Genomic DNA, 19,953 nt, shown 5'->3' on the forward strand with positions numbered 1-19,953 from the left:
GCGATCTTCTGTTACATTGATTGATGATCTACGCGCACCCAACGTCACACACCACCGCTGGCTGCGTATAGCTTTGTGAATAGAAACTTCTGTTCGCGACATCTCTAATTACCAGGTCACCCCCAACCTTTCACGACCAAATCTCCTTCAGATACCAATTATCTTCTTCACAATGCTTCTCTTCAGATATCCCATATCATACAACCGCTCACTGTTAGATATCATTTGTTCCTCTACATATAACCTCAAATAAAAAATCTCCCATAGCATAACTTTAATATATATAAAACGTATTGCACTCACATAGATCGCAGTAAAATCCAGGCTCTCCCTCGTCTCAGTGGCCAGGGCTGGCTTAGCAGGATCCCCTCCTGGCGTCCTGTCTAGCTGATCCGGGCTGCTGCGAGCACAGCTCCCCTCACGCCATTATATCACCAAGCTTCAGTCCACACGCAGCCACTTCCAGGATCTGCCCTACCAGTTTCGTCATCAAGACTCAAGGGGATAATTGCTGAAATACGGAGGGCAATGCGCGTAATGCACGAGGCCGAACTGTAACCCAGCCCTGATAAAATCCCCGACTGAGCATTCAGTCTGGTTTTGCTCAGGAATCATTATAGCTGAGTCATTATAGCAGAGCCAGAAAGGGACAGGCTTGGGCTTCAAAACACATCAGAGAAGACAGACTCAGCTATGATTCCTGAGCAAAGCCAGACTGAATGCTTAGTCTGGGATTTTATCAGGGCTGTGTAACATCTGCAACTATGGCGGCTGTGGACATGCAGGGTATACCCGCAGCCGCCTTTGTTCCCTGTTCTCCGGTCTCATCCGTTCCGTCGGCGTCTAGCACGCCGGGCACTGTGCTATCTCGTGCTCATAGGGTCGCTGTATCGTGCGGGCGCGCGCGGAGACAGGACCTTTATGCTGGAAGAAGGCGCGTCAGCTGGCCTGCTGGTCGGCTGACGTTAGAGGTGACTTTTGCTGCTCGGATTGGCTGATTACGTGGTGGGCGCGGCTGTGAGCTCTCCTCGGCTTCTTAAGCCTTCACTGGTCATTTGCAATCTGTCTGCTGTTGCGAATACATTCGTGTTAGCGCTCAGACCTTAGACTAGTATCCGGTGTGCTTTGATCTGGGAGGAAACCAGGGATTTTACACAAGACTAGGACTATTGTTATATTGTATTACTGATTACCTGTGTATGATTCTGGCTATACTCTGACCTTGCTATTTCTCATCGATTCTGTACTTCTGCCTATCTGACCTTAGTTGCTGAATGTAACGAAAAATCTGCAACGCCGGATGGATTGCGGAAATATGGTCGCATCCAGTCCGGCAAGCGGACCTTCCAACGCGGGATGCGGAAATTCGTCCGCATCCGCTGCGCACACCCGTCCGAGCACTCTGCTCCAAACTCACCAACATGCTGTTCACCAGGGTTCTGCCATCTTGCCTCTAGGGGGTGCGGCCGCACACCAGACACGCCTTTATACTCTTAGAAAGCGTGTCAGCTGACCTGGAGGTCAGCTGACATTTTAGCCTGCTCTGATTGGTTGCTGCCTGGGGTGGAGACTTCTCTCCCAGGCAGTATATAAGGAAGTGCTTTTCAGTCACACTTTGTCTGTGTTTGCGATACCCTGTGTCAGCACTCAGACCTTAGACTAGATCCCAGGTGTTGAAACCAAGGACTTCACACCTAGACTAGGAGATTATTATTATTGTTATTGATTCTCTGTGTATGATTCTGTGCCTGTCTTGACTTCTCTTCTGCTTCCTGATTCTGTACTCTGCCAGCCCGTACCGTTAACGACTATTGGCTTGGTTCCTGACTATTCTCTCGTCTCACGTCTCTGTACTGTTGCCGCCTGTACTGTTGCCGAACCTCTTTCTGTCTGACCTTGCTCCCTTCAGTGGAACGTCTCCTACTGTTGGGTTATTATCTGAGGCTTGCCTCCCTGAGACGCCGGCCCTAGCAGACTGTTACTGCCAGAGGCCGAGATTCCTCCACTGCCACTTTGGGGGATCTCACACACGGGGTTCCCATTCAGAGGTAACCACACCTCTGAGGAATTGCCGTGTGGTGGATATTTCCACAACTTTGTGAATATTTACTGCTTTGTATATTTTCATGTTGTTCGTGTGTCCACTGCTTTACATCTACCCGCATTATTAGCAATTCCGCAGATTGCTATATAATCGGGTCTATCCTTGTATTATTGGCGATACTGCGGATCCCCAATAATCAAGGTTCGGGGTGTGACACTGGTCTGAGTAGATCATTTCAGGCACTTACCGTGTTAGTGAGCCTTCCGCTGATTTACCATCAGGAAGATACTTACTATTTCACTCTAACATATCTGCATTAGTGGTGATTCTGTATATCACCACTTAATCAGATATTTGTGCCTCTTGCTGACACCAATCGTTACAGAAACACAGACCATAAAGAAGTAAGATGGAGGGGGTGATAAACCAGCTTCAGACTGTAAGGGCAGAGTTAGAACAGCTGAAGATTACTGTAACTGCACAGCAGGCTCAGATTACTCAGTTAAATGAGACTGTCCAAAGGTTGCAATCACCACTTAACGTTCTACCTCCCCCGGCTCTTAGCGAGCCTAAAATGAACATTCCTGAGAAATTTTCAGGCACAAGGTCAGATTTCCAGAATTTCCGTCACAGAGTGCTGTCTTACTTTGAGATGAAACCTGTGTCCTCGGGAACCGAGGCTCAGAAGGTCACTCTTATCAAGACTCTATTGCATGCAGATTCCCAGACGTGGGCTTATGGCTTACCTGATGAGCATCCTGCTCTGTCTTCTGTCCAGGAGTTTTTTAAGGCCATGGCGGTCATCTACGATGATCCAGATAGTGCCGCCACGGCCGAACGTAAGCTCAAAAACCTTAGACAAGGACGCAGTACTGCTGAGGAGTATGCGTCAGAGTTTAGGAAGTGGGCTGTGTCCTCTAGATGGGAGCGATATGCACTCTTGGATAGATACCTAGATGGGTTGTCAGAAGCAGTAACTGACGTGATGGTTAGTCATCCGGAACCCAAAGATCTAGATGAGGCTATTACGCTGTCTATTAAAATAGATAGGCGTCTGAGGTACAACAAGAAGGGCAGGTACCCCATGTACTCTAGGACTTCTGGGGCCAGTAGCTCGGCAGCAGTTGAGACTGAGGAGCCGATGCAGTTAGGCCACGGGCGCCTCACGGAGGCGGAAAGGCCGCAGAGAGGGTCTTTGCATGTACTGCGGGGAAAAGGGCCACATTGCACAAAACTGTGGTAGGAAGTCGGGAAACTCCTCGGCTTAGGTGTGGTAGGGGGTACCACCCTAAGCGGAATTGTTTTACCTCCAAAACAAGAAAAAATTTTATTGCCCTGTTCCCTAAATTGGGAAGGGAAGAACTTTCCTACCACAGCATTTGTAGATTCCGGGTCAACAGCTAACTTTTTAGATTTAAGTTTTGCTTTAAGTTTAAATATCCCTGTACTTCCGGTAGGAAGACATTTATATGTTACAGCGATTGATGACACTCCTTTGCAAGGAAAGTCCCCACTGTGTCAGACACCTCCCCTCTCGCTGCAAGTGGGAGCTCTGCACAGGGAGGTCATACAGTTTTTCGTTTTAAAGATGTCTACCTCTACGGTGATACTAGGGTTGCCCTGGTTACGATTACATTCTCCTCAGTTTGATTGGGGGAATGGGCAGTTGACTACTTGGTCGCCTTATTGTACACAACATTGTTTACAGAATGTAGTTTTGTGTTCTACTAAGATTCAAGTGGAAGGAGTACCTCCACAATATCAGGAATATGCTGATGTCTTTTGTCCTAGGGCAGCAGATCAATTACCCCCCCATAGACCTTTTGATTGCCCAATAGATTTGAAACCAGGAACCATGCCACCCAGGGGCCACCTATACAACCTCTCGTCCCCGGAAAAATTGGCCATGGACGAGTACATTCAGGAGAATTTGCAGAAGGGTTTCATCCGCCCTTCAAGATCTCCTGCAGGAGCGGGATTCTTTTTCGTTCAGAAAAAAGATGGTGGTTTGCGCCCCTGTATTGACTACAGGGGTCTAAATAAGATCACGATTAAGAATCGGTATCCACTACCGCTAATCGACGATTTATTTACACAGGTTCCCGGGGCTTCTGTTTTCACTAAGTTGGATCTAAGGGGGGCCTACAATTTGATCCGTATCAGGGAGGAAGATGAATGGAAGACGGCATTCAACACTCCCAAGGGGCATTACGAATACTTGGTGATGCCCTTTGGGTTGTGTAACGCTCCTGCAGTTTTTCAGGAGTTCGTCAACGAGATTTTTAGGGAGGTACTGGGTCGCTTTGTAATCGTCTACTTAGATGATATCTTAATATTTTCTAAAAATATCACGGAACACCGCCAACATGTGAAGTATGTGTTACAAAGACTCAGGGAGAATCAATTGTTTGCGAAATTAGAGAAATGTGTTTTTGAGGTAAAGGAGATTGCCTTTCTTGGTTACATTATCTCTACATCAGGGTTGTCCATGGATCCCAAAAAGGTCTCTGCTGTAAGGGATTGGCCACAACCATCTGGGCTTAAAGCACTACAGAGATTCTTGGGATTCGCAAATTATTATAGAAAATTTATCAAGGGGTTCTCTTCGGTGGTGTCTCCGCTTACTAATTTGACAAAAAAAGGGGCTGATGCCACTCATTGGTCAGAAGAAGCAGTTGTGGCATTTTCCTCTCTGAAAGAGGCATTCTGTTCTGCTCCCATATTACGTCATGTAGATGTTGCTTACCCATTTATAGTGGAGGTGGATGCCTCGGAGGTTGGAGTAGGAGCAGTATTGTCTCAACGTTCAGGACTTCAGGGCAAGCTTCATCCCTGTGCTTTTTTTTCCAGAAAATTCTCTCCTGCCCAGAGAAATTATGATGTTGGAAACAGGGAATTATTAGCCATCAAGCTTGCTTTTGAGGAGTGGCGCCACTGGTTAGAGGGGGCGGAGCATGTAATTACTGTGTACACGGATCATAAAAATTTACAGTACATTGAAAAAGCTAAAAGACTCACCCCCAGACAGGCTAGATGGGCTCTCTTTTTCTGCCGTTTTAATTTTATAATTACATTCACACCAGGGAGTAAGAACGTTAAAGCGGACGCCCTTTCTCGTTGTTTTGAACCTGAAACTGCTCCATCTCCTTCCTCAGAAAGTATTCTGTCGAAAGAGATCATCCTGGCAGCCACTGAGATAGTTGAAGACCTTCCTAGCCTCTTAAGTCCTTTTCAATTAGAAGTGCCAGAAGGGAAACCAAGAGGGGTTCTTTATGTCCCTTGTACTTTACGTCCCAAAGTGCTGCAGTTGTTTCATGGACACAAGAATGCTGGACACCCTGGCATTACCCGAACCCAAGAATTGTTGTGTAGATCTGTCTGGTGGCCATCTCTACAACAAGATTGCAAGGAATTTGTTAAGACCTGTACCGTCTGTGCCAGGAGCAAACCCTCCCGACTGGCTCCAGTTGGAACTTTGCAGTCTCTGCCCTCCCCTCAGGAGCCATGGACACATATTTCCATGGACTTCGTGGGAGAACTTCCAGATTCCAATGGAAAGACTGTCATATGGGTGGTCACAGACAGATTCAGTAAGATGGCCCACTTTGTGCCTTTGAGTGGTTTCCCTACTGCTCAAAAATTAGCAGATCTTTTTATTCAAAATATCTTTAAATTACACGGCATTCCAGAGAATGTTGTCTCAGACAGAGGGGTCCAGTTTGTCTCTAGGTTCTGGCGGGCCTTCTGTAAGGGGATGGGTATGTCGTTGTCCTTTTCATCAAGTTACCATCCACAGACCAACGGCCAGACAGAGAGGACCAATCAATCTTTGGAACATTGATTGGGCGGAGTTTCTACCATTTGCTGAGTTCGCACATAACAATCTCAGGAATGAGTCCTCTGGTTATGCGCCTTTTCAAATTGTCAATGGGAAATCTCCCAAATTTTCTCCTTTGCCAGTGTCGACCTCTCCATTCCCTGTCCTGGAGGAGTGGCAGGAATCTTTCAAGAGGATTTGGGCTAATGTCGGAGAAAATTTAAAAAAGGCTTTCATCATACAGAAGAGGCAGGCAGATAAGAGACGGTCTGCGGAGTGGGAGTTTAAACCAGGAGACAGAGTTTGGATATCAACTCGTCATATAGCTCTGAGGCAGCCATCCGCGAAACTGGGGCCCAGGTATATTGGACCATATCCAATTTCCGAAAGGGTTAATCGTGTTACTTACAGAGTCAGGTTACCGCAGTCTCTAAAGGTGGGGAAAGCCTTTCATGTGTCACTCCTGAAACCAGCTGTTCAGGTGGATTCCCCCCCTCCTCACCCTGTCATGGTTGATGGTGAGCCTGAATGGGAGGTTGAGGAGATCTTGGACTCCAGACGAGTTCAGGGTTCAGTGCAGTATTTGGTGCATTGGAGAGGGTACGGTCTAGAGGAAAGATCCTGGGTCAAAGCAGGTGATTTACATGCTGATAAACTTAGGAGACGGTTCCATGAGCTCCATCCTGACAGGCCAGGTGGGACGTGTCCGGAGTCCACGCCTAGAGGGAGGGGTACTGTAACGAAAAATCTGCAACGCCGGATGGATTGCGGAAATATGGTCGCATCCAGTCCGGCAAGCGGACCTTCCAACGCGGGATGCGGAAATTCGTCCGCATCCGCTGCGCACACCCGTCCGAGCACTCTGCTCCAAACTCACCAACATGCTGTTCACCAGGGTTCTGCCATCTTGCCTCTAGGGGGTGCGGCCGCACACCAGACACGCCTTTATACTCTTAGAAAGCGTGTCAGCTGACCTGGAGGTCAGCTGACATTTTAGCCTGCTCTGATTGGTTGCTGCCTGGGGTGGAGACTTCTCTCCCAGGCAGTATATAAGGAAGTGCTTTTCAGTCACACTTTGTCTGTGTTTGCGATACCCTGTGTCAGCACTCAGACCTTAGACTAGATCCCAGGTGTTGAAACCAAGGACTTCACACCTAGACTAGGAGATTATTATTATTGTTATTGATTCTCTGTGTATGATTCTGTGCCTGTCTTGACTTCTCTTCTGCTTCCTGATTCTGTACTCTGCCAGCCCGTACCGTTAACGACTATTGGCTTGGTTCCTGACTATTCTCTCGTCTCACGTCTCTGTACTGTTGCCGCCTGTACTGTTGCCGAACCTCTTTCTGTCTGACCTTGCTCCCTTCAGTGGAACGTCTCCTACTGTTGGGTTATTATCTGAGGCTTGCCTCCCTGAGACGCCGGCCCTAGCAGACTGTTACTGCCAGAGGCCGAGATTCCTCCACTGCCACTTTGGGGGATCTCACACACGGGGTTCCCATTCAGAGGTAACCACACCTCTGAGGAATTGCCGTGTGGTGGATATTTCCACAACTTTGTGAATATTTACTGCTTTGTATATTTTCATGTTGTTCGTGTGTCCACTGCTTTACATCTACCCGCATTATTAGCAATTCCGCAGATTGCTATATAATCGGGTCTATCCTTGTATTATTGGCGATACTGCGGATCCCCAATAATCAAGGTTCGGGGTGTGACACTGGTCTGAGTAGATCATTTCAGGCACTTACCGTGTTAGTGAGCCTTCCGCTGATTTACCATCAGGAAGATACTTACTATTTCACTCTAACATATCTGCATTAGTGGTGATTCTGTATATCACCACTTAATCAGATATTTGTGCCTCTTGCTGACACCAATCGTTACACTGAACCTCTGCCTGATAACTCACTATTCTTCTGCCTCATGTTTCTGTACTGTATTCGCCTGTCGGTTGCCAAACCTTGCCTGTCTGACCTCTCTACTCACCAGTGGGCCCTTGCCACTGGTGAGGTGCTCTTTTGATTATAATACCCACCAGCTCCTCTGGTGAGGTTTAAGTTATACAGCTCCTGTGTCTGATAGTACCTTACCAGCTCCTCTGGTAAGGTCTAGTTAAACTATTCAGTCGCTTGTGCTGATAGTACCTTACCAGCTCTTTGTTGTTACTCCTGTTGTTAGTACTTCACCAGCTCCTCTGGTGAGACCTATTATTTATACTACTGTTGTTGCAGCTAGTACCCACCAGCTTCCCTGGTGAGGGCTAGCACTGTTATTGCAGCTAGTACCCACCAGCTCCCCTGGTGAGGTCTAGCACTGTTATTGCAGCTAGTACCCACCAGCTCCCCTGGTGAGGTCTAGCACTGTTATTGCAGCTAGTACCCACCAGCTCCCCTGGTGACAGAGCAGGGACAAGGTCCTCCAGCACCCAAGGCTGAGACACCAAAGTGCGCCCCTCCATCCCTCCCACCCAAGCCGTCACACACTGATTGCTATTAGACTAAGAGGGCCACAGGGCCCACAACCTCCCCAACACCTTAATATCTAGTTATCTGGCTTGCAGTCACTGCTATGTATCCCCTTTTCTTATTTCTTTCTGCTTTATACACAATTAGGTATGACAGCTGAATGAATTGTGCGCCCCCTCCTACACTGCGCCCTGAGGCTGGAGCCTCTCCAGCCTATGCCTCGGCCCGGCCCTGCCTGGTGAGGTCTAGCACTGTTATTGCAGCTAGTACCCACCAGCTCCCCTGGTGAGGACTAGCTCTGTTATTGCAGCTAGTACCCACCAGCTCCCCTGGTGAGCTCTAGCACTGTTGTTTCAGATAGTACTCACCAGCTTCTCTGGTGAGATCTATCCATTTAATCTACTGTTGCACCAAACACATTACACCTCTGTTTCTCAGCCGTCTGTATTTGCATTATTGGTGATACTGCAGATCACCACATAATCGGGTATAGAGTCTGTATTATTGGTGATTCTGCAGATCACACAATAATCAGACGTATGTGTGCTACACCAATCGTTACAGGCTGATAACAAACAGGCTGAGCAGTGAAGGATGAAGCAGAGAGCAGCGTAGGTGTTTTCTCTAATGTTCCCACAGATATGTATGGTAAATACATGAGGGTGCTTCGTCTCTGGTTCACTTTAAGCCACGCCCATGTCACACCCCTAATCATGCCCCCGACACACCCCTAGTCATGCAGACTATAACGATTTCATAAGAAAATGATGTTGTTTTATAACTCAAACCACACTATTCCTTTATATCCTGTTTCAGTTTTCTTCATATTAACATTTGAAAATAAGAAATATTTCAATTTAAAGGAGGGGAATAAAGTTTGGAGTCAATAAAACACATTTTTTCAAGAGAAAAATGCATATATTTATATAAATCTGTACATCCGTCCAGAAAGAGGGACAAATGAGGAGGAAAGAGAGACAGGGGGACTGGGTTCCCAAAGAGGGACTGTCCCTCCCAAAGAGCTATGCAGTAGCTGATACCCCCTTTCCCACGAGAAATCTTTATCTTTTCTCAAACGGATCATCAGGGGGGTCTATGGCTAATATTGGGGTAACCCCTCCCACAGTGTGATGTCAGGGCCATGGTTCTGACAGATTCCTGTCTGTGAATTTCACTGCACTGTGGGAAATAACGGCTTTTTCCAGCTGCCAAGCAAGCAGTGTTGCCCTCTGTGCATAGAACTCTCAGTACCGAACATTCCGTACAGATCAACTGGCAGGTCTTAAGATGTTCCAGACACCTGTGAGAACTTTCTCAATGTTCATCAAGGCGATGAAAGATCTTACAATAGGCAAACGCTGACTAAATCATCTAAAAATGAATATTGTAAACAATAAGCAATGTTATTTGTTATGTTATTTTTATTACAGTTCATCTTTTAAACAGCTGAAGACAGATACCCCCATTTTTATCATTATTGATTTATAAAGCACCAACATATTCCGTGGTGCTGTACAAAGGAAGAAACGAACATGATGTACATAATAATACAGACAATGGCGTACATCAATATACAAAATACATCATTGGTGACAAGATACAAAAGCAATACAAAATGCAGAATACAAGACACAGGATTGGTAATGACGGCGATAAAAGTAACATGATGTATAAAGTGTATAATGATTTCCAGGACACAAAAGGGGAGAGAGCCCTGCCCTTGCCAGCTTACAATCTAAAGGACCCCATGCCTTGTTATGTATGCATGTATGGATTATATTATTACTAATAACCTTAGCCCGTTTTAAAACGGGCTCTTGGTCTGTCAACAGCACATGCGCCCGCCACGTGCACACGCCCGCCTCTCCTGGCCCCGTCGTCCTGCGCGTCATTCCCCCAGCTCAGTGTCTCTGCGTCTCTGCATATGCGCAATGCAAAAAACAACACACAGGGACATGGGGGGCAGAGACACTTGCCTTTTATTAGGTAGGATAGAGGCACGAAGTTGTAAAAAAGAGATTATTTTTTCTCTTGGCGTAGAAAATCTGTAATAGCCAGTACACACCAAAAACGCTAGCGTATCCGCAAACGCTAGAGGTTTTTGAAGCGTTTTTTCAGAGAGAATCTGGAGCGATTTTCTAAACATGCCTAGCATTTTTTGGAGCGTTTTTGTGTAGCAGATTTTATATTTTGTTACAGTAAAAGCTGTTACTGAACAGCATCTGTAAGGCCCGGTTCACACTTGCGGTTGTCTGCCAAACGGACCGGATGACCTGACCGGATCCGGATCGGAACCGTACGGTTCTGATCCAGATCCGATCCGGTCAGGTTGCATCAGGTGTTCATCAGGATGCGATCCGGATCCGTTTGGCAAAAGTTAAGTACAAACCAAATAAAATGTTGGGGTCTGGGAGGTCAGCAGAAGGGGGACCTGTGGAATCAGGCCCTCCGCTGTTTAGCACTCACCTCCACCTCCGACATACTGCCAACATCTCCAGCTCGTGTAAAGTCACTGCTGCTCCACTCCAAAATGCTTGCCCATGTGTCCCCATCCAAAATCGCCGCTACAATCCGCATAGGAAGTGGGGTAGAACATCCGGATTTTTAGCCAGTGTGTTGTGCGCTCTCCGGTTCTCATTGCTTTGTATTGGCCGGATGGTGCAGTCCGGCTCCGCCCCGGATACGGCTGCCGGAGGAGCCGGACCCAAAAATAGCGCATGTTGGAACGGACGCCGGAGTCCGGATCCGGCCCGGATCCGGTCCGGCTCCGGTCCGGCAGAACGGACGCATGTGAACGGACGCATAGGCTTTCATTGCCATGCCGTGCGTCCGTTCGGTCCGTTCTGCAAGCGGTCCGGCTCCGGCACGGCGATTCCGGACGGCCACCGCTAATGTGAACCGGGCCTAACAAAAATGCCTGGAAAACCGCACTGATCCAGTGTTTTTCGGATCGATTTTCCACTTTCCTATACTTAACATTGAGGCAGAATCGCCTCAGAAATCAGCAAAAATGCTGCAGCCCCCGCGTTTGCGTTTGCGGAAAAAAAACGAACCGCTCTGGTGTGCTCCATCCCATTGAAATACATTAACCAAGCGCTTTTCAAATCACAAGAGTTTTTAAAAACGCTCAGAAGCGCTCTTGGTGTACACCAGCCCTATGATGTAATAGGGGGGCAGGGAGACCTATACAGACATACATTTGATAAAAGACAGGTCCTCCATATGACAGTGCCCTGTCTGGATGTATAGGTTCTATAAGTTAGATTGTTAGGGAAAGGGCATGGATACACACAGAGGTACTGGGCAGAGAGGTGACCGGTCTTCTCTTTTGAAGTTCAATATGTATACAGTATATATGTATATCTTACGATAAGAGAAAGAAGAAAGTACATAGAAGCAGCCAGCTGGTAACAGGTCCTCTCCATAACATTATGGTATCTATAGGTTACTGTAAGGGGTGGGGGAATATATAGAAGCAGGCAGCTGAGTCAGGTCTTCCCATCACACTATAGTACTATCTACATCCATAGGTTATAGAGAAACCGTGACCAAGCATTGATCTTCATCCCCATCAGAAGCTGATACCCCCTTTCCCATGAGAATTCTTTACCTTTTCTCAAATGGATCATCAGGGGGCGCTGTATGGCTGATATTGTGGGGAAACCCCTCCCACAGTGTGATGTCAGGACCATGGTTCTGACAGTTTCCTGTCTGTGAACCTCATTGAATTGTGGGAAATTTCATCTTGTTTACAGCTGTGTCCAACTGGCAAAAAAGCAAGCAGCATCTCCTTCCACTGACTGCCAGCAGTAAAAATGTCACCATGTGATAAATGTCATAATGTAAATCAGGGAGATGAAAGATTTTACAATGGGCAAACACTGACTAAATCATGTATACATATTATTGTAAAAATGAAGCACTTTTTTTTATCACATTATTTTCACTGGAGTTCCTCTTTAAAATAAAGGTACAGAGGAGAAGGTAGATGCGTAGATCAGGCAGCTGAAGAGTGACAGGTCCTCTCTACACAGTTCAGTATCTATAGGTTATCAAAAAGGGGAGAGGACAGATATCAATCAGCAGACACTTGTGGATGGAGAGATGCTGGGTTATTTTTATCTATAGCAGATAAATGTAAAGAAATAGCACAAGACAGACATGTCCTCCCTATATATACACTATACATAATGTATACACTATAGATGTATAGGAACAGGCAGCAGAGGACACTGATCCTCCTTATCACACTACAGTATCTATATGTATATAGATAGATGTAGAATGACAGATTCGGTATCTATATATAGTGGTGGAGGAGTTTATACATATACACACACCTCACCATCACAATGCAGTATCCATAGGTTATAATAAATGGCTAAAGTACAGATAAACATGTTTCACCACCACAATACAGAATCTATAGGGTATAATACAGAACTAGGGGACAAGCATATAGAAAACATCCAGCTGCAGACAGACAAATCCTGCCCATCACAGCATACCATCCATAGGTTATAATAATAGCAAGAGGGAAGATATACAGAGATGTGGAGAAACAGGTTCAGTACAGGGTCCACATCTATAGGCTGCAATAAAAGGGAGGAGGTCAGATATATACATAACCTCCTAATAGCAATACAGCATCTTTATCTATAGGGTATAACAAAGCAGTAGGAGCCAGACATATAGAAGAGTCCAGCTGGAGACAGACAGCTCCTGCCCAGCACAGCATCCATAGGTTATAATACAGAGCAAGGGGGCAGTTAAATAGAGCAGAGGCAGACAGAGGGCGGTATGGAGGAGGAGAGATCAGAGGGGGGAGGAATATAATACAAGGTGCAGAGAGAAAAAAGGCAGGGAAAGTGCAGCAGAGGAATATCTAGCTAGTAACCCAGGCAGGGGCAGCATCCAGCCAGCACAGGGGCAGACAATACCTATCAGAGGGGCAGCATATACCCAGCAGAGGGCAGAAAAAAAACCTATCAGAGGGGCAGCATCTAGCCATCAGAGGGGCAGAAAATACTCAGTACATGGGCAGCACATAGCCATCTGAAGGGCAGCAAATACCCATCAGAGGGGCAGCATATACCAAGCACAGGGGAAGTAGATCCTCAGTCTGGACTAGATCTGGCGCAGGAATCACAGAGGGTTATACAGATCCCAGCTTCCAGGGACAGGTGCAGTCAGGGGCAATAAGGAGGCAGAGGGGTAGTTAGTCCTCAGCACCGGAGCTGTAGATTACAAAGGACACCTGAAGTCCCCCAGGCAGGGTCAGCAGATCCCTTGGAAAAGGCAGAAGCGGAGCCTCATCATCTCACCTGTGCCGCCTCCCAGGATGCATCCCACCGCGCCCCTGCTGCTCCTCCTGGCCGCCCTGTGCTGCGCCCCCTCCAGCAGCGAGGTCCTTTTCCGCTGCCCGCAGTGCACCCCTGAGCGCCTGGCCGCTTGCCCCTCCTCCCGGCCCCCCTGCGCGGAGCTGGTGCGAGCCCCGGGCTGCGGCTGCTGCTCCGTGTGTGCCCGGCTGGAGGGCGAGTCCTGCGGGGTGTACACTGCGCGCTGTGCCGCCGGGCTCCGCTGTTACCCCAACCCCGGCTCAGAGCTCCCCCTGCAGGCCCTGGTGCAGGGGCAGGGCACGTGTGCCAAGAGGAGAGACGCAGAGTACGGCAGCAGCCAGGAGCGCTGGCCAGGTAAGGAGAGGGATGGTGCTACCAGCTGCTGGATGTGGGGGGACTACAAGTCTCTGCATGCCCTGCCAGCAGCTGGGGGCGACCCATACCTGCATGACATGCTTGTGATGTAATCACTCTGTGCTCTCTGTCTGTCTGATTGATTTATTAAACTCAATGCCTTTTATTTTACTGCTACAAGTTTGTACTGTAATCACACCTTCAATTTTTATTGGCCAATCACTGACCAATTTTACCACCTCCATGTAGTATGAGATATTACCTAGATAATCTGCTCATAGTATTCAATATCTGTTGGACGTTATACTATATGGACGGGGTAGAATTGGGCAATCCTTAGCCAATCAAAATTGAAAGATTTGTACCAGGCTTTAGGCCTGGAACCCACTGAAAACCGCAAACGCAAAACGCAACCGCTAGCGTTTTGTCTGAGCGGTTTGCAAGCGGATTCATGCGCGTTTTTGGTCGTGTTTTGCAACATTGTATTTTTTTCCCCAGCGGGTGCCTAGCGTTTTGCGTTTTTATCCTGATTGGTCCTGTGAATTATTTTTCATTTTGTTACAGTGTGCTGAACCGCAAAACGCTAGCAAAACCGCTCAGTTTAGGTTTTGCTGAGCGTTTCCGCTAGCGTTTCAATACTTTACATTGAAGCGCTAACGCTCCCAAAATGCTGCATGTCCTGCGTTTGCGTTTCTGAGAAACGCAAACGATCCTGTGGAAGTTGCCCCATCCATTAACATTAGCCCAGCGTTTTGGCAAACTGCTAGCGTATCGCAGTGCTGCCAAAACGCTGCCAAAAGCGCTCCTGTGGGTTCCAGCCCGAAGTGTGTAATCATCCTTTGAAAACGTGAAAATATTTTGCGTATGAATTATTAATGGTCCTCATTGGAAGGAGATATTGATTAATATGATACACCGTCTTGCATGCAGATTGGGCGCTAGTCTAGTTGAGGGGACAATATGGTCACAACCATTAAATTGTCAGAAATGGGAAACAGCGGGAAACACTATACATGCCACCGATCTAAAGGTGCGTACACACATGCAACTATAATCGTTTGAAACGATTGTTCCCCGAACATTTCAAACGACGATCGTTTTAAAAAAAAATCCAACAATCATTAAAGGGAAGGTTCAGGGACACCTTGAAAAAGATAAAAATCGATATCCACTTACCTGGGGCTTCCTCCAGCCCGTGGCAGGCAGGAGGTGCCCTCGCCGCCGCTCCAGAGGCTTCCGGTCGTCTTCGGTGGCCGACCCGACCTGGCCAGGCCGGCTGCCAGGTCGGGCTCTTCTGCGCTCCAAGGCCCGGCACTTCTGCGTCCCACGCGGGCGCGCTGACGTCATCGGACGTCCGCCAGGCTGTACTGCGCAGGCGCAGTAGTTCTGCGCCTGCGCAGTACAGCCCGGCGGACGTCCGATGACGTCAGCGCGCCCGCGTGGGACGCAGAAGAGCCCGTCCTTGGAGCGCAGAAGAGCCCGACCTGGCAGCCGGCCTGGCCAGGTCGGGTCGGCCACCGAAGACGACCGGAAGCCTCTGGAGCGGCGGCGAGGGCACCTCCTGCCTGCCACGGGCTGGAGGAAGCCCCAGGTAAGTGGATATCGATTTTTATTTTTTTCAAGGTGTCCCTGAACCTTCCCTTTAAAGGGGAACTGAAGAGAGAGGTATATGGAGGCTGTCATGTTTATTTCCTTTTAATCAATACCAGTTGCCTGGCAGCCCTGCTGGTCTATTTCTCTGCAGTAGTATCTGATTAAAACCAGAAACAAGCATGCAGCTAGTCTTGTCAGATCAGACTTATAAGTCTGAACCACTGAAACACCTGATCTGCTGCATGCTTGTTCAGGGGCTATGGCTAATAGTATTAGAGGCAGAGGATCAGCAGGGCTGCCAGGCAACTGGTATTGTCTAAAAGGAAATAAACATGACAGCCTCCATATACCTCTCTCTTCAGTTCCCCTTTAAGTCAAACGATGGACAAGCTAGATCGTTAAAAACGAAAGATCTGCCTTGGCAGATTTTTTTAAACGACGATCGTTTGCAAAAGTAGTACACCGTTAGAAAACGGTCTTTCGTATTAGGCTTCACATGCGCATTTCGTTATATCTCCATAAAACCTTTCATTTTTATGTGCAAGCGTAACAGTTGCTTTTCGTGATGTAATGTTCGTTCTATGAATGTGTCCTGTGACATGTTAATTGCTACATGATTATACCATAATTGTCATTTTAACAGGACAGAGTGTATTTTTGTATGTTTTGTCAACGCTATATTATGTAAATGGTCTACCTACATACCTACAGTATGAAATCTGCTACTGTAATGTAATGAGCGTAACGTTAGTTTTACAGTGTAACGTATGTTTTGAACCGTTCTTTGCGTGTGGGCGGAACTTGCTATGATGTCACTTCCAGGAACAGTATGTGACGTTGTTCCGGATCGTTCGTTAACAAACGATCAGACATTACACACCTGTAAAAGGTAACTTTACTTAGGTCGTTCTTTCGTCAATTAAAAGATCGTTCGTCGTTCACAACGAACGATCGTTGTCATATGTGTGTACGTATCTTTTAGCTAGGTGCACACATAGCAGAAACGCTAGCCTTGCGGAAAACGCTGCTAATAGAAGTCTATGGGCTGCAGGGGAAGAAAAAACACATATAAAACGTATGTATTGTCTATGTGTTTTCAAACCTGCGTTTTCAAAAACGCAGGTTTCGTTGCAGAATATTCATAAACACAGCAAAAACGCACATAATGAACGTTTGCTGTATTTCCGCCTCCTGTTGTCTCCCTAGTGATTTGCATAAATGGAAATATAAAAACGCATACAAAACGCATGCACATACGAAACGCAAATGCATTAAAACGCATGCAAAATGCTTGAAAAACGCATCGCAAACGCACCAAAAATGCAGTAAAAACGCACACAACATCATTAACATGACATAAATCGCAGCCTTATGCAATTGCATAACTCACGTTATATTATGTATGCACCCAGCCTAATTAGTTTTAAGTTGGCCATTAACGATACAATAGTTTCTGATCACCTAGTTAATTGATCGGAAACAGCCGAAAATCCGCTAACCAATCCAATTAGATTGATGGGATCAATCCGAAAAACGGATCAATTCCACTCGGGGCCTGAGCCCACTGACGCAGTTGTGTTCGCTTTTCAGTTACACATCAATGTTACAGATGTTGAAAAGCGGACACAACTGCATCAGTGGGCTCAACCCTAAAGGACCACTTCAGCGAAAAAAAGTAAGCAGCTAAAATCTGACAGAACCAACAGGTTTTGGACTAGTCCATATCCTCATGGGGTATTCTCAGGGTTTTTAGTTTTGTTTTCATAAGCATGTTCTGAACGGAGTTTAACTGACAAAATAGTGTGAAAATGAGGAGGAGGGCTGGCATCTTACTATTTTGGCAGTTAAACTGCCATAAAGAAAAACCTGAAAATCCCCCATGAGGAGATGGACTAGTCCAAAAGCTGTCGGTCTTGTCAGATTTTAACTGCCTACTTTTTTTGCTGGAGTGGTTGCCTTAATCTGGTCGAATTGGTTAGCAGGTTTTAGTCCGTTTGTGTAAACGATTGTTCGCGGAATGGTATCGTTAGTGGCCACGTTGAGTAAAGTTGGGGGGGGGGGCAGTAGCCGAACGGAGTGCTTTGCCAAAAGGCTGCAGGTCCTGGTTTGCAATTCTAGAGTTTGTCTTCCCTGGGGTCCCCTTTTTCTTACAAATTGGTGAACGCGACCAGTTTGCCGCGAACAGGAAGTGGCCGTTGGTCTATGAGGTTTCCTGCTGGGTTCCCTCAACTAGACTAACTCCACAAATTCTATGCAGCTTGGGACTGGGCTCATCAAAATCATCAGGAAGGGTATTTGATTGTCTCAGTTCCAAACTCCAAAAAATTTGTATGAAATTTGCAAGCAAGGGAGATTTTGCATGTGAATTTACGAACGTGAGAAAAGGTGTTGGCGCTAGGATCCAGCAGGACCTCAGAGGGAAAATCCACAAATATGATTGGGTGGGCGGCAAACTACGCCCACACTATTCAGCCAATCACAACGCTTCATGCTGTAGAGGGTGCTGTGATTGGAGAACTGTTTCCTATGAGCGTTCCTGCTGGGTCCGGTAAACTAGACTAGCGCCAATGCGTTCGCTACACATCTATGGAAAGTCCATAAAGAATCGCACTTCTGCTAAAATTCACGAACTTGCTTTGCGTTTTTGCAGGCGCGAAATAGGAATGGTCAATGTGATGCAAATAATTTTGAGTTGATGCAGGATTATGCAAATTCTGTAGGAAAATGTATGCACCTTGAAAATGGACCAATTGAATTTCACCCAAGCAGGATTTGATTGGTTCATTTTCAAGCGGGATACATTTGCATACAACATTTGCATAATACTGTATCAACTCAAAATTATTTGCATATCATTGACAATTCAAAAAAAAACAAAAACCGTTACATCTTACAGCATAATGTTGCACATCACATGCAAATTATCATTGACCTTCATTAGCTGCTGTAAAAAACTATTGGGAGCATTTGCATGGGAACGTTTTGGATTGGCGGTGGCAGGGAGGTGCATGGGTACAAGTAGTGGGGCACCAATTCAAAATGTGGTTGGTGTGGGGGTCGACTTTCAGGGCTCATTCACACTAGGGGTGTTTTAGGCCTTTTTTTCAAGCGCAGGCGATTTTTAATATTGCCCACAAACGCTTGTGCAATGAATCTCTATGAGAAGGTTCATATCAGCGCGGTCCGTGCGCTGTGCGTTCAGAAAAGCGGTGCCTGTACCATTTTTGGGGCGATTTTCGTATAATGGAAGGTATAGGAAGAGTGGTAAACTCTCACAAAACCGCTTTATGCTGCGATTGCGTTCGCGGTTTTTAGAGTAAAGACATTGTATTTATTATTTTCCGGGTCAAAGAGTTCACTTCCTGACTTGCGTCAGGGAGTGAATCTCAAATCCGTTCTGGAAAAGTGCTTAGAAAAGCGCTGTTTCCAAAATGCAGAGCACAGTGGAGCGCCGGGAGGGAGAAAAAAAAAGGCACACAAAAACGCAAACCGCTTGCGGTTTCGTTTTTAGGTGTGAACGAGGCCTCGGGGTCTGATCAGGCAGATTGCTTTTATCAGTACAAAAAGGTGTAAAGTAGCAAATAAGTTGGTTGATTGTATTTGATTGGATCACCATTGAAGTCTATAGCTACGTACACACATGCAACAACGATCGTTCGTTGTGAACGACGAACGATCTTTTAATTGAGGAAAGAACGACCTCAGTAAAGTTAGCTTTCAAATGTGTGTAACGATCTGATCGTTAGAACGAACGTTACATCCCGTAAAGCAACTATTGCGCTTGCGCATAAAAATGAAAAGTTCCATGGAGAAATAGTGAAATGCACATGTCAAGCCTAGTACGAACCACCGTTTCCAACGATGAACTACTTTTGCAAACGATCGTCGTTGGGAAAAATCCGCCAAGCTAGATCATTCGTTTTTAACGATCTAGCTCGTCCGTCGTTAGACTTAATAGTCGTTGGCTGTTTTTTTTTAAACGATCGTCGTGTGAAACGATCGGGGAACGATCGTTTCAAACGTCTATAGTCGCATGTGTGTACGCACCTTAACTGGAATCACACTGCCTCTCTGCGTTTATTCGATTTCCAAACTTGTTGCCTCTGCGATTATTCTCAATCTGAACACTGTATAACCCGTGTTATACTAGGAGATTGAAGCTGAGGTCACACTTGGCAGATTTGCATGCGAAAAAGCACATAAGGTTTTACTATGAACCTGCGATTTCAGGAAGACTTCTGCATTTTAAGGGTGCGATTTTTGGTGCATTTCAAAACTGAGCACATGTACTACTTTATCACGGGAGATTTGTTATCGAAAATAATTAGCTGCTGAACA

The 19,953-nt window shown here is 46.5% G+C and overlaps 1 protein-coding gene across 2 annotated transcripts in view; it reads left to right on the plus strand.

The window, feature by feature from the left end:
• The first annotated feature begins 13,208 nt into the window (after window positions 1-13,208).
• Window positions 13,209-19,953, plus strand: part of IGFBP2 (insulin like growth factor binding protein 2) — a 91,828-nt gene continuing 85,083 nt past the window's right edge. For both annotated transcript variants that reach the window (XM_068246090.1, XM_068246091.1), the window contains exon 1: window positions 13,209-14,022. In XM_068246090.1, coding sequence (XP_068102191.1) covers window positions 13,671-14,022 — 352 coding nt within the window. In that variant the 5' untranslated portion in view covers window positions 13,209-13,670. The remainder of the gene's footprint in view (window positions 14,023-19,953) is intronic.

Source organism: Hyperolius riggenbachi, chromosome 7 (genome assembly GCF_040937935.1).
Source record: "Hyperolius riggenbachi isolate aHypRig1 chromosome 7, aHypRig1.pri, whole genome shotgun sequence".
Lineage (NCBI taxonomy): Eukaryota > Metazoa > Chordata > Amphibia > Anura > Hyperoliidae > Hyperolius > Hyperolius riggenbachi.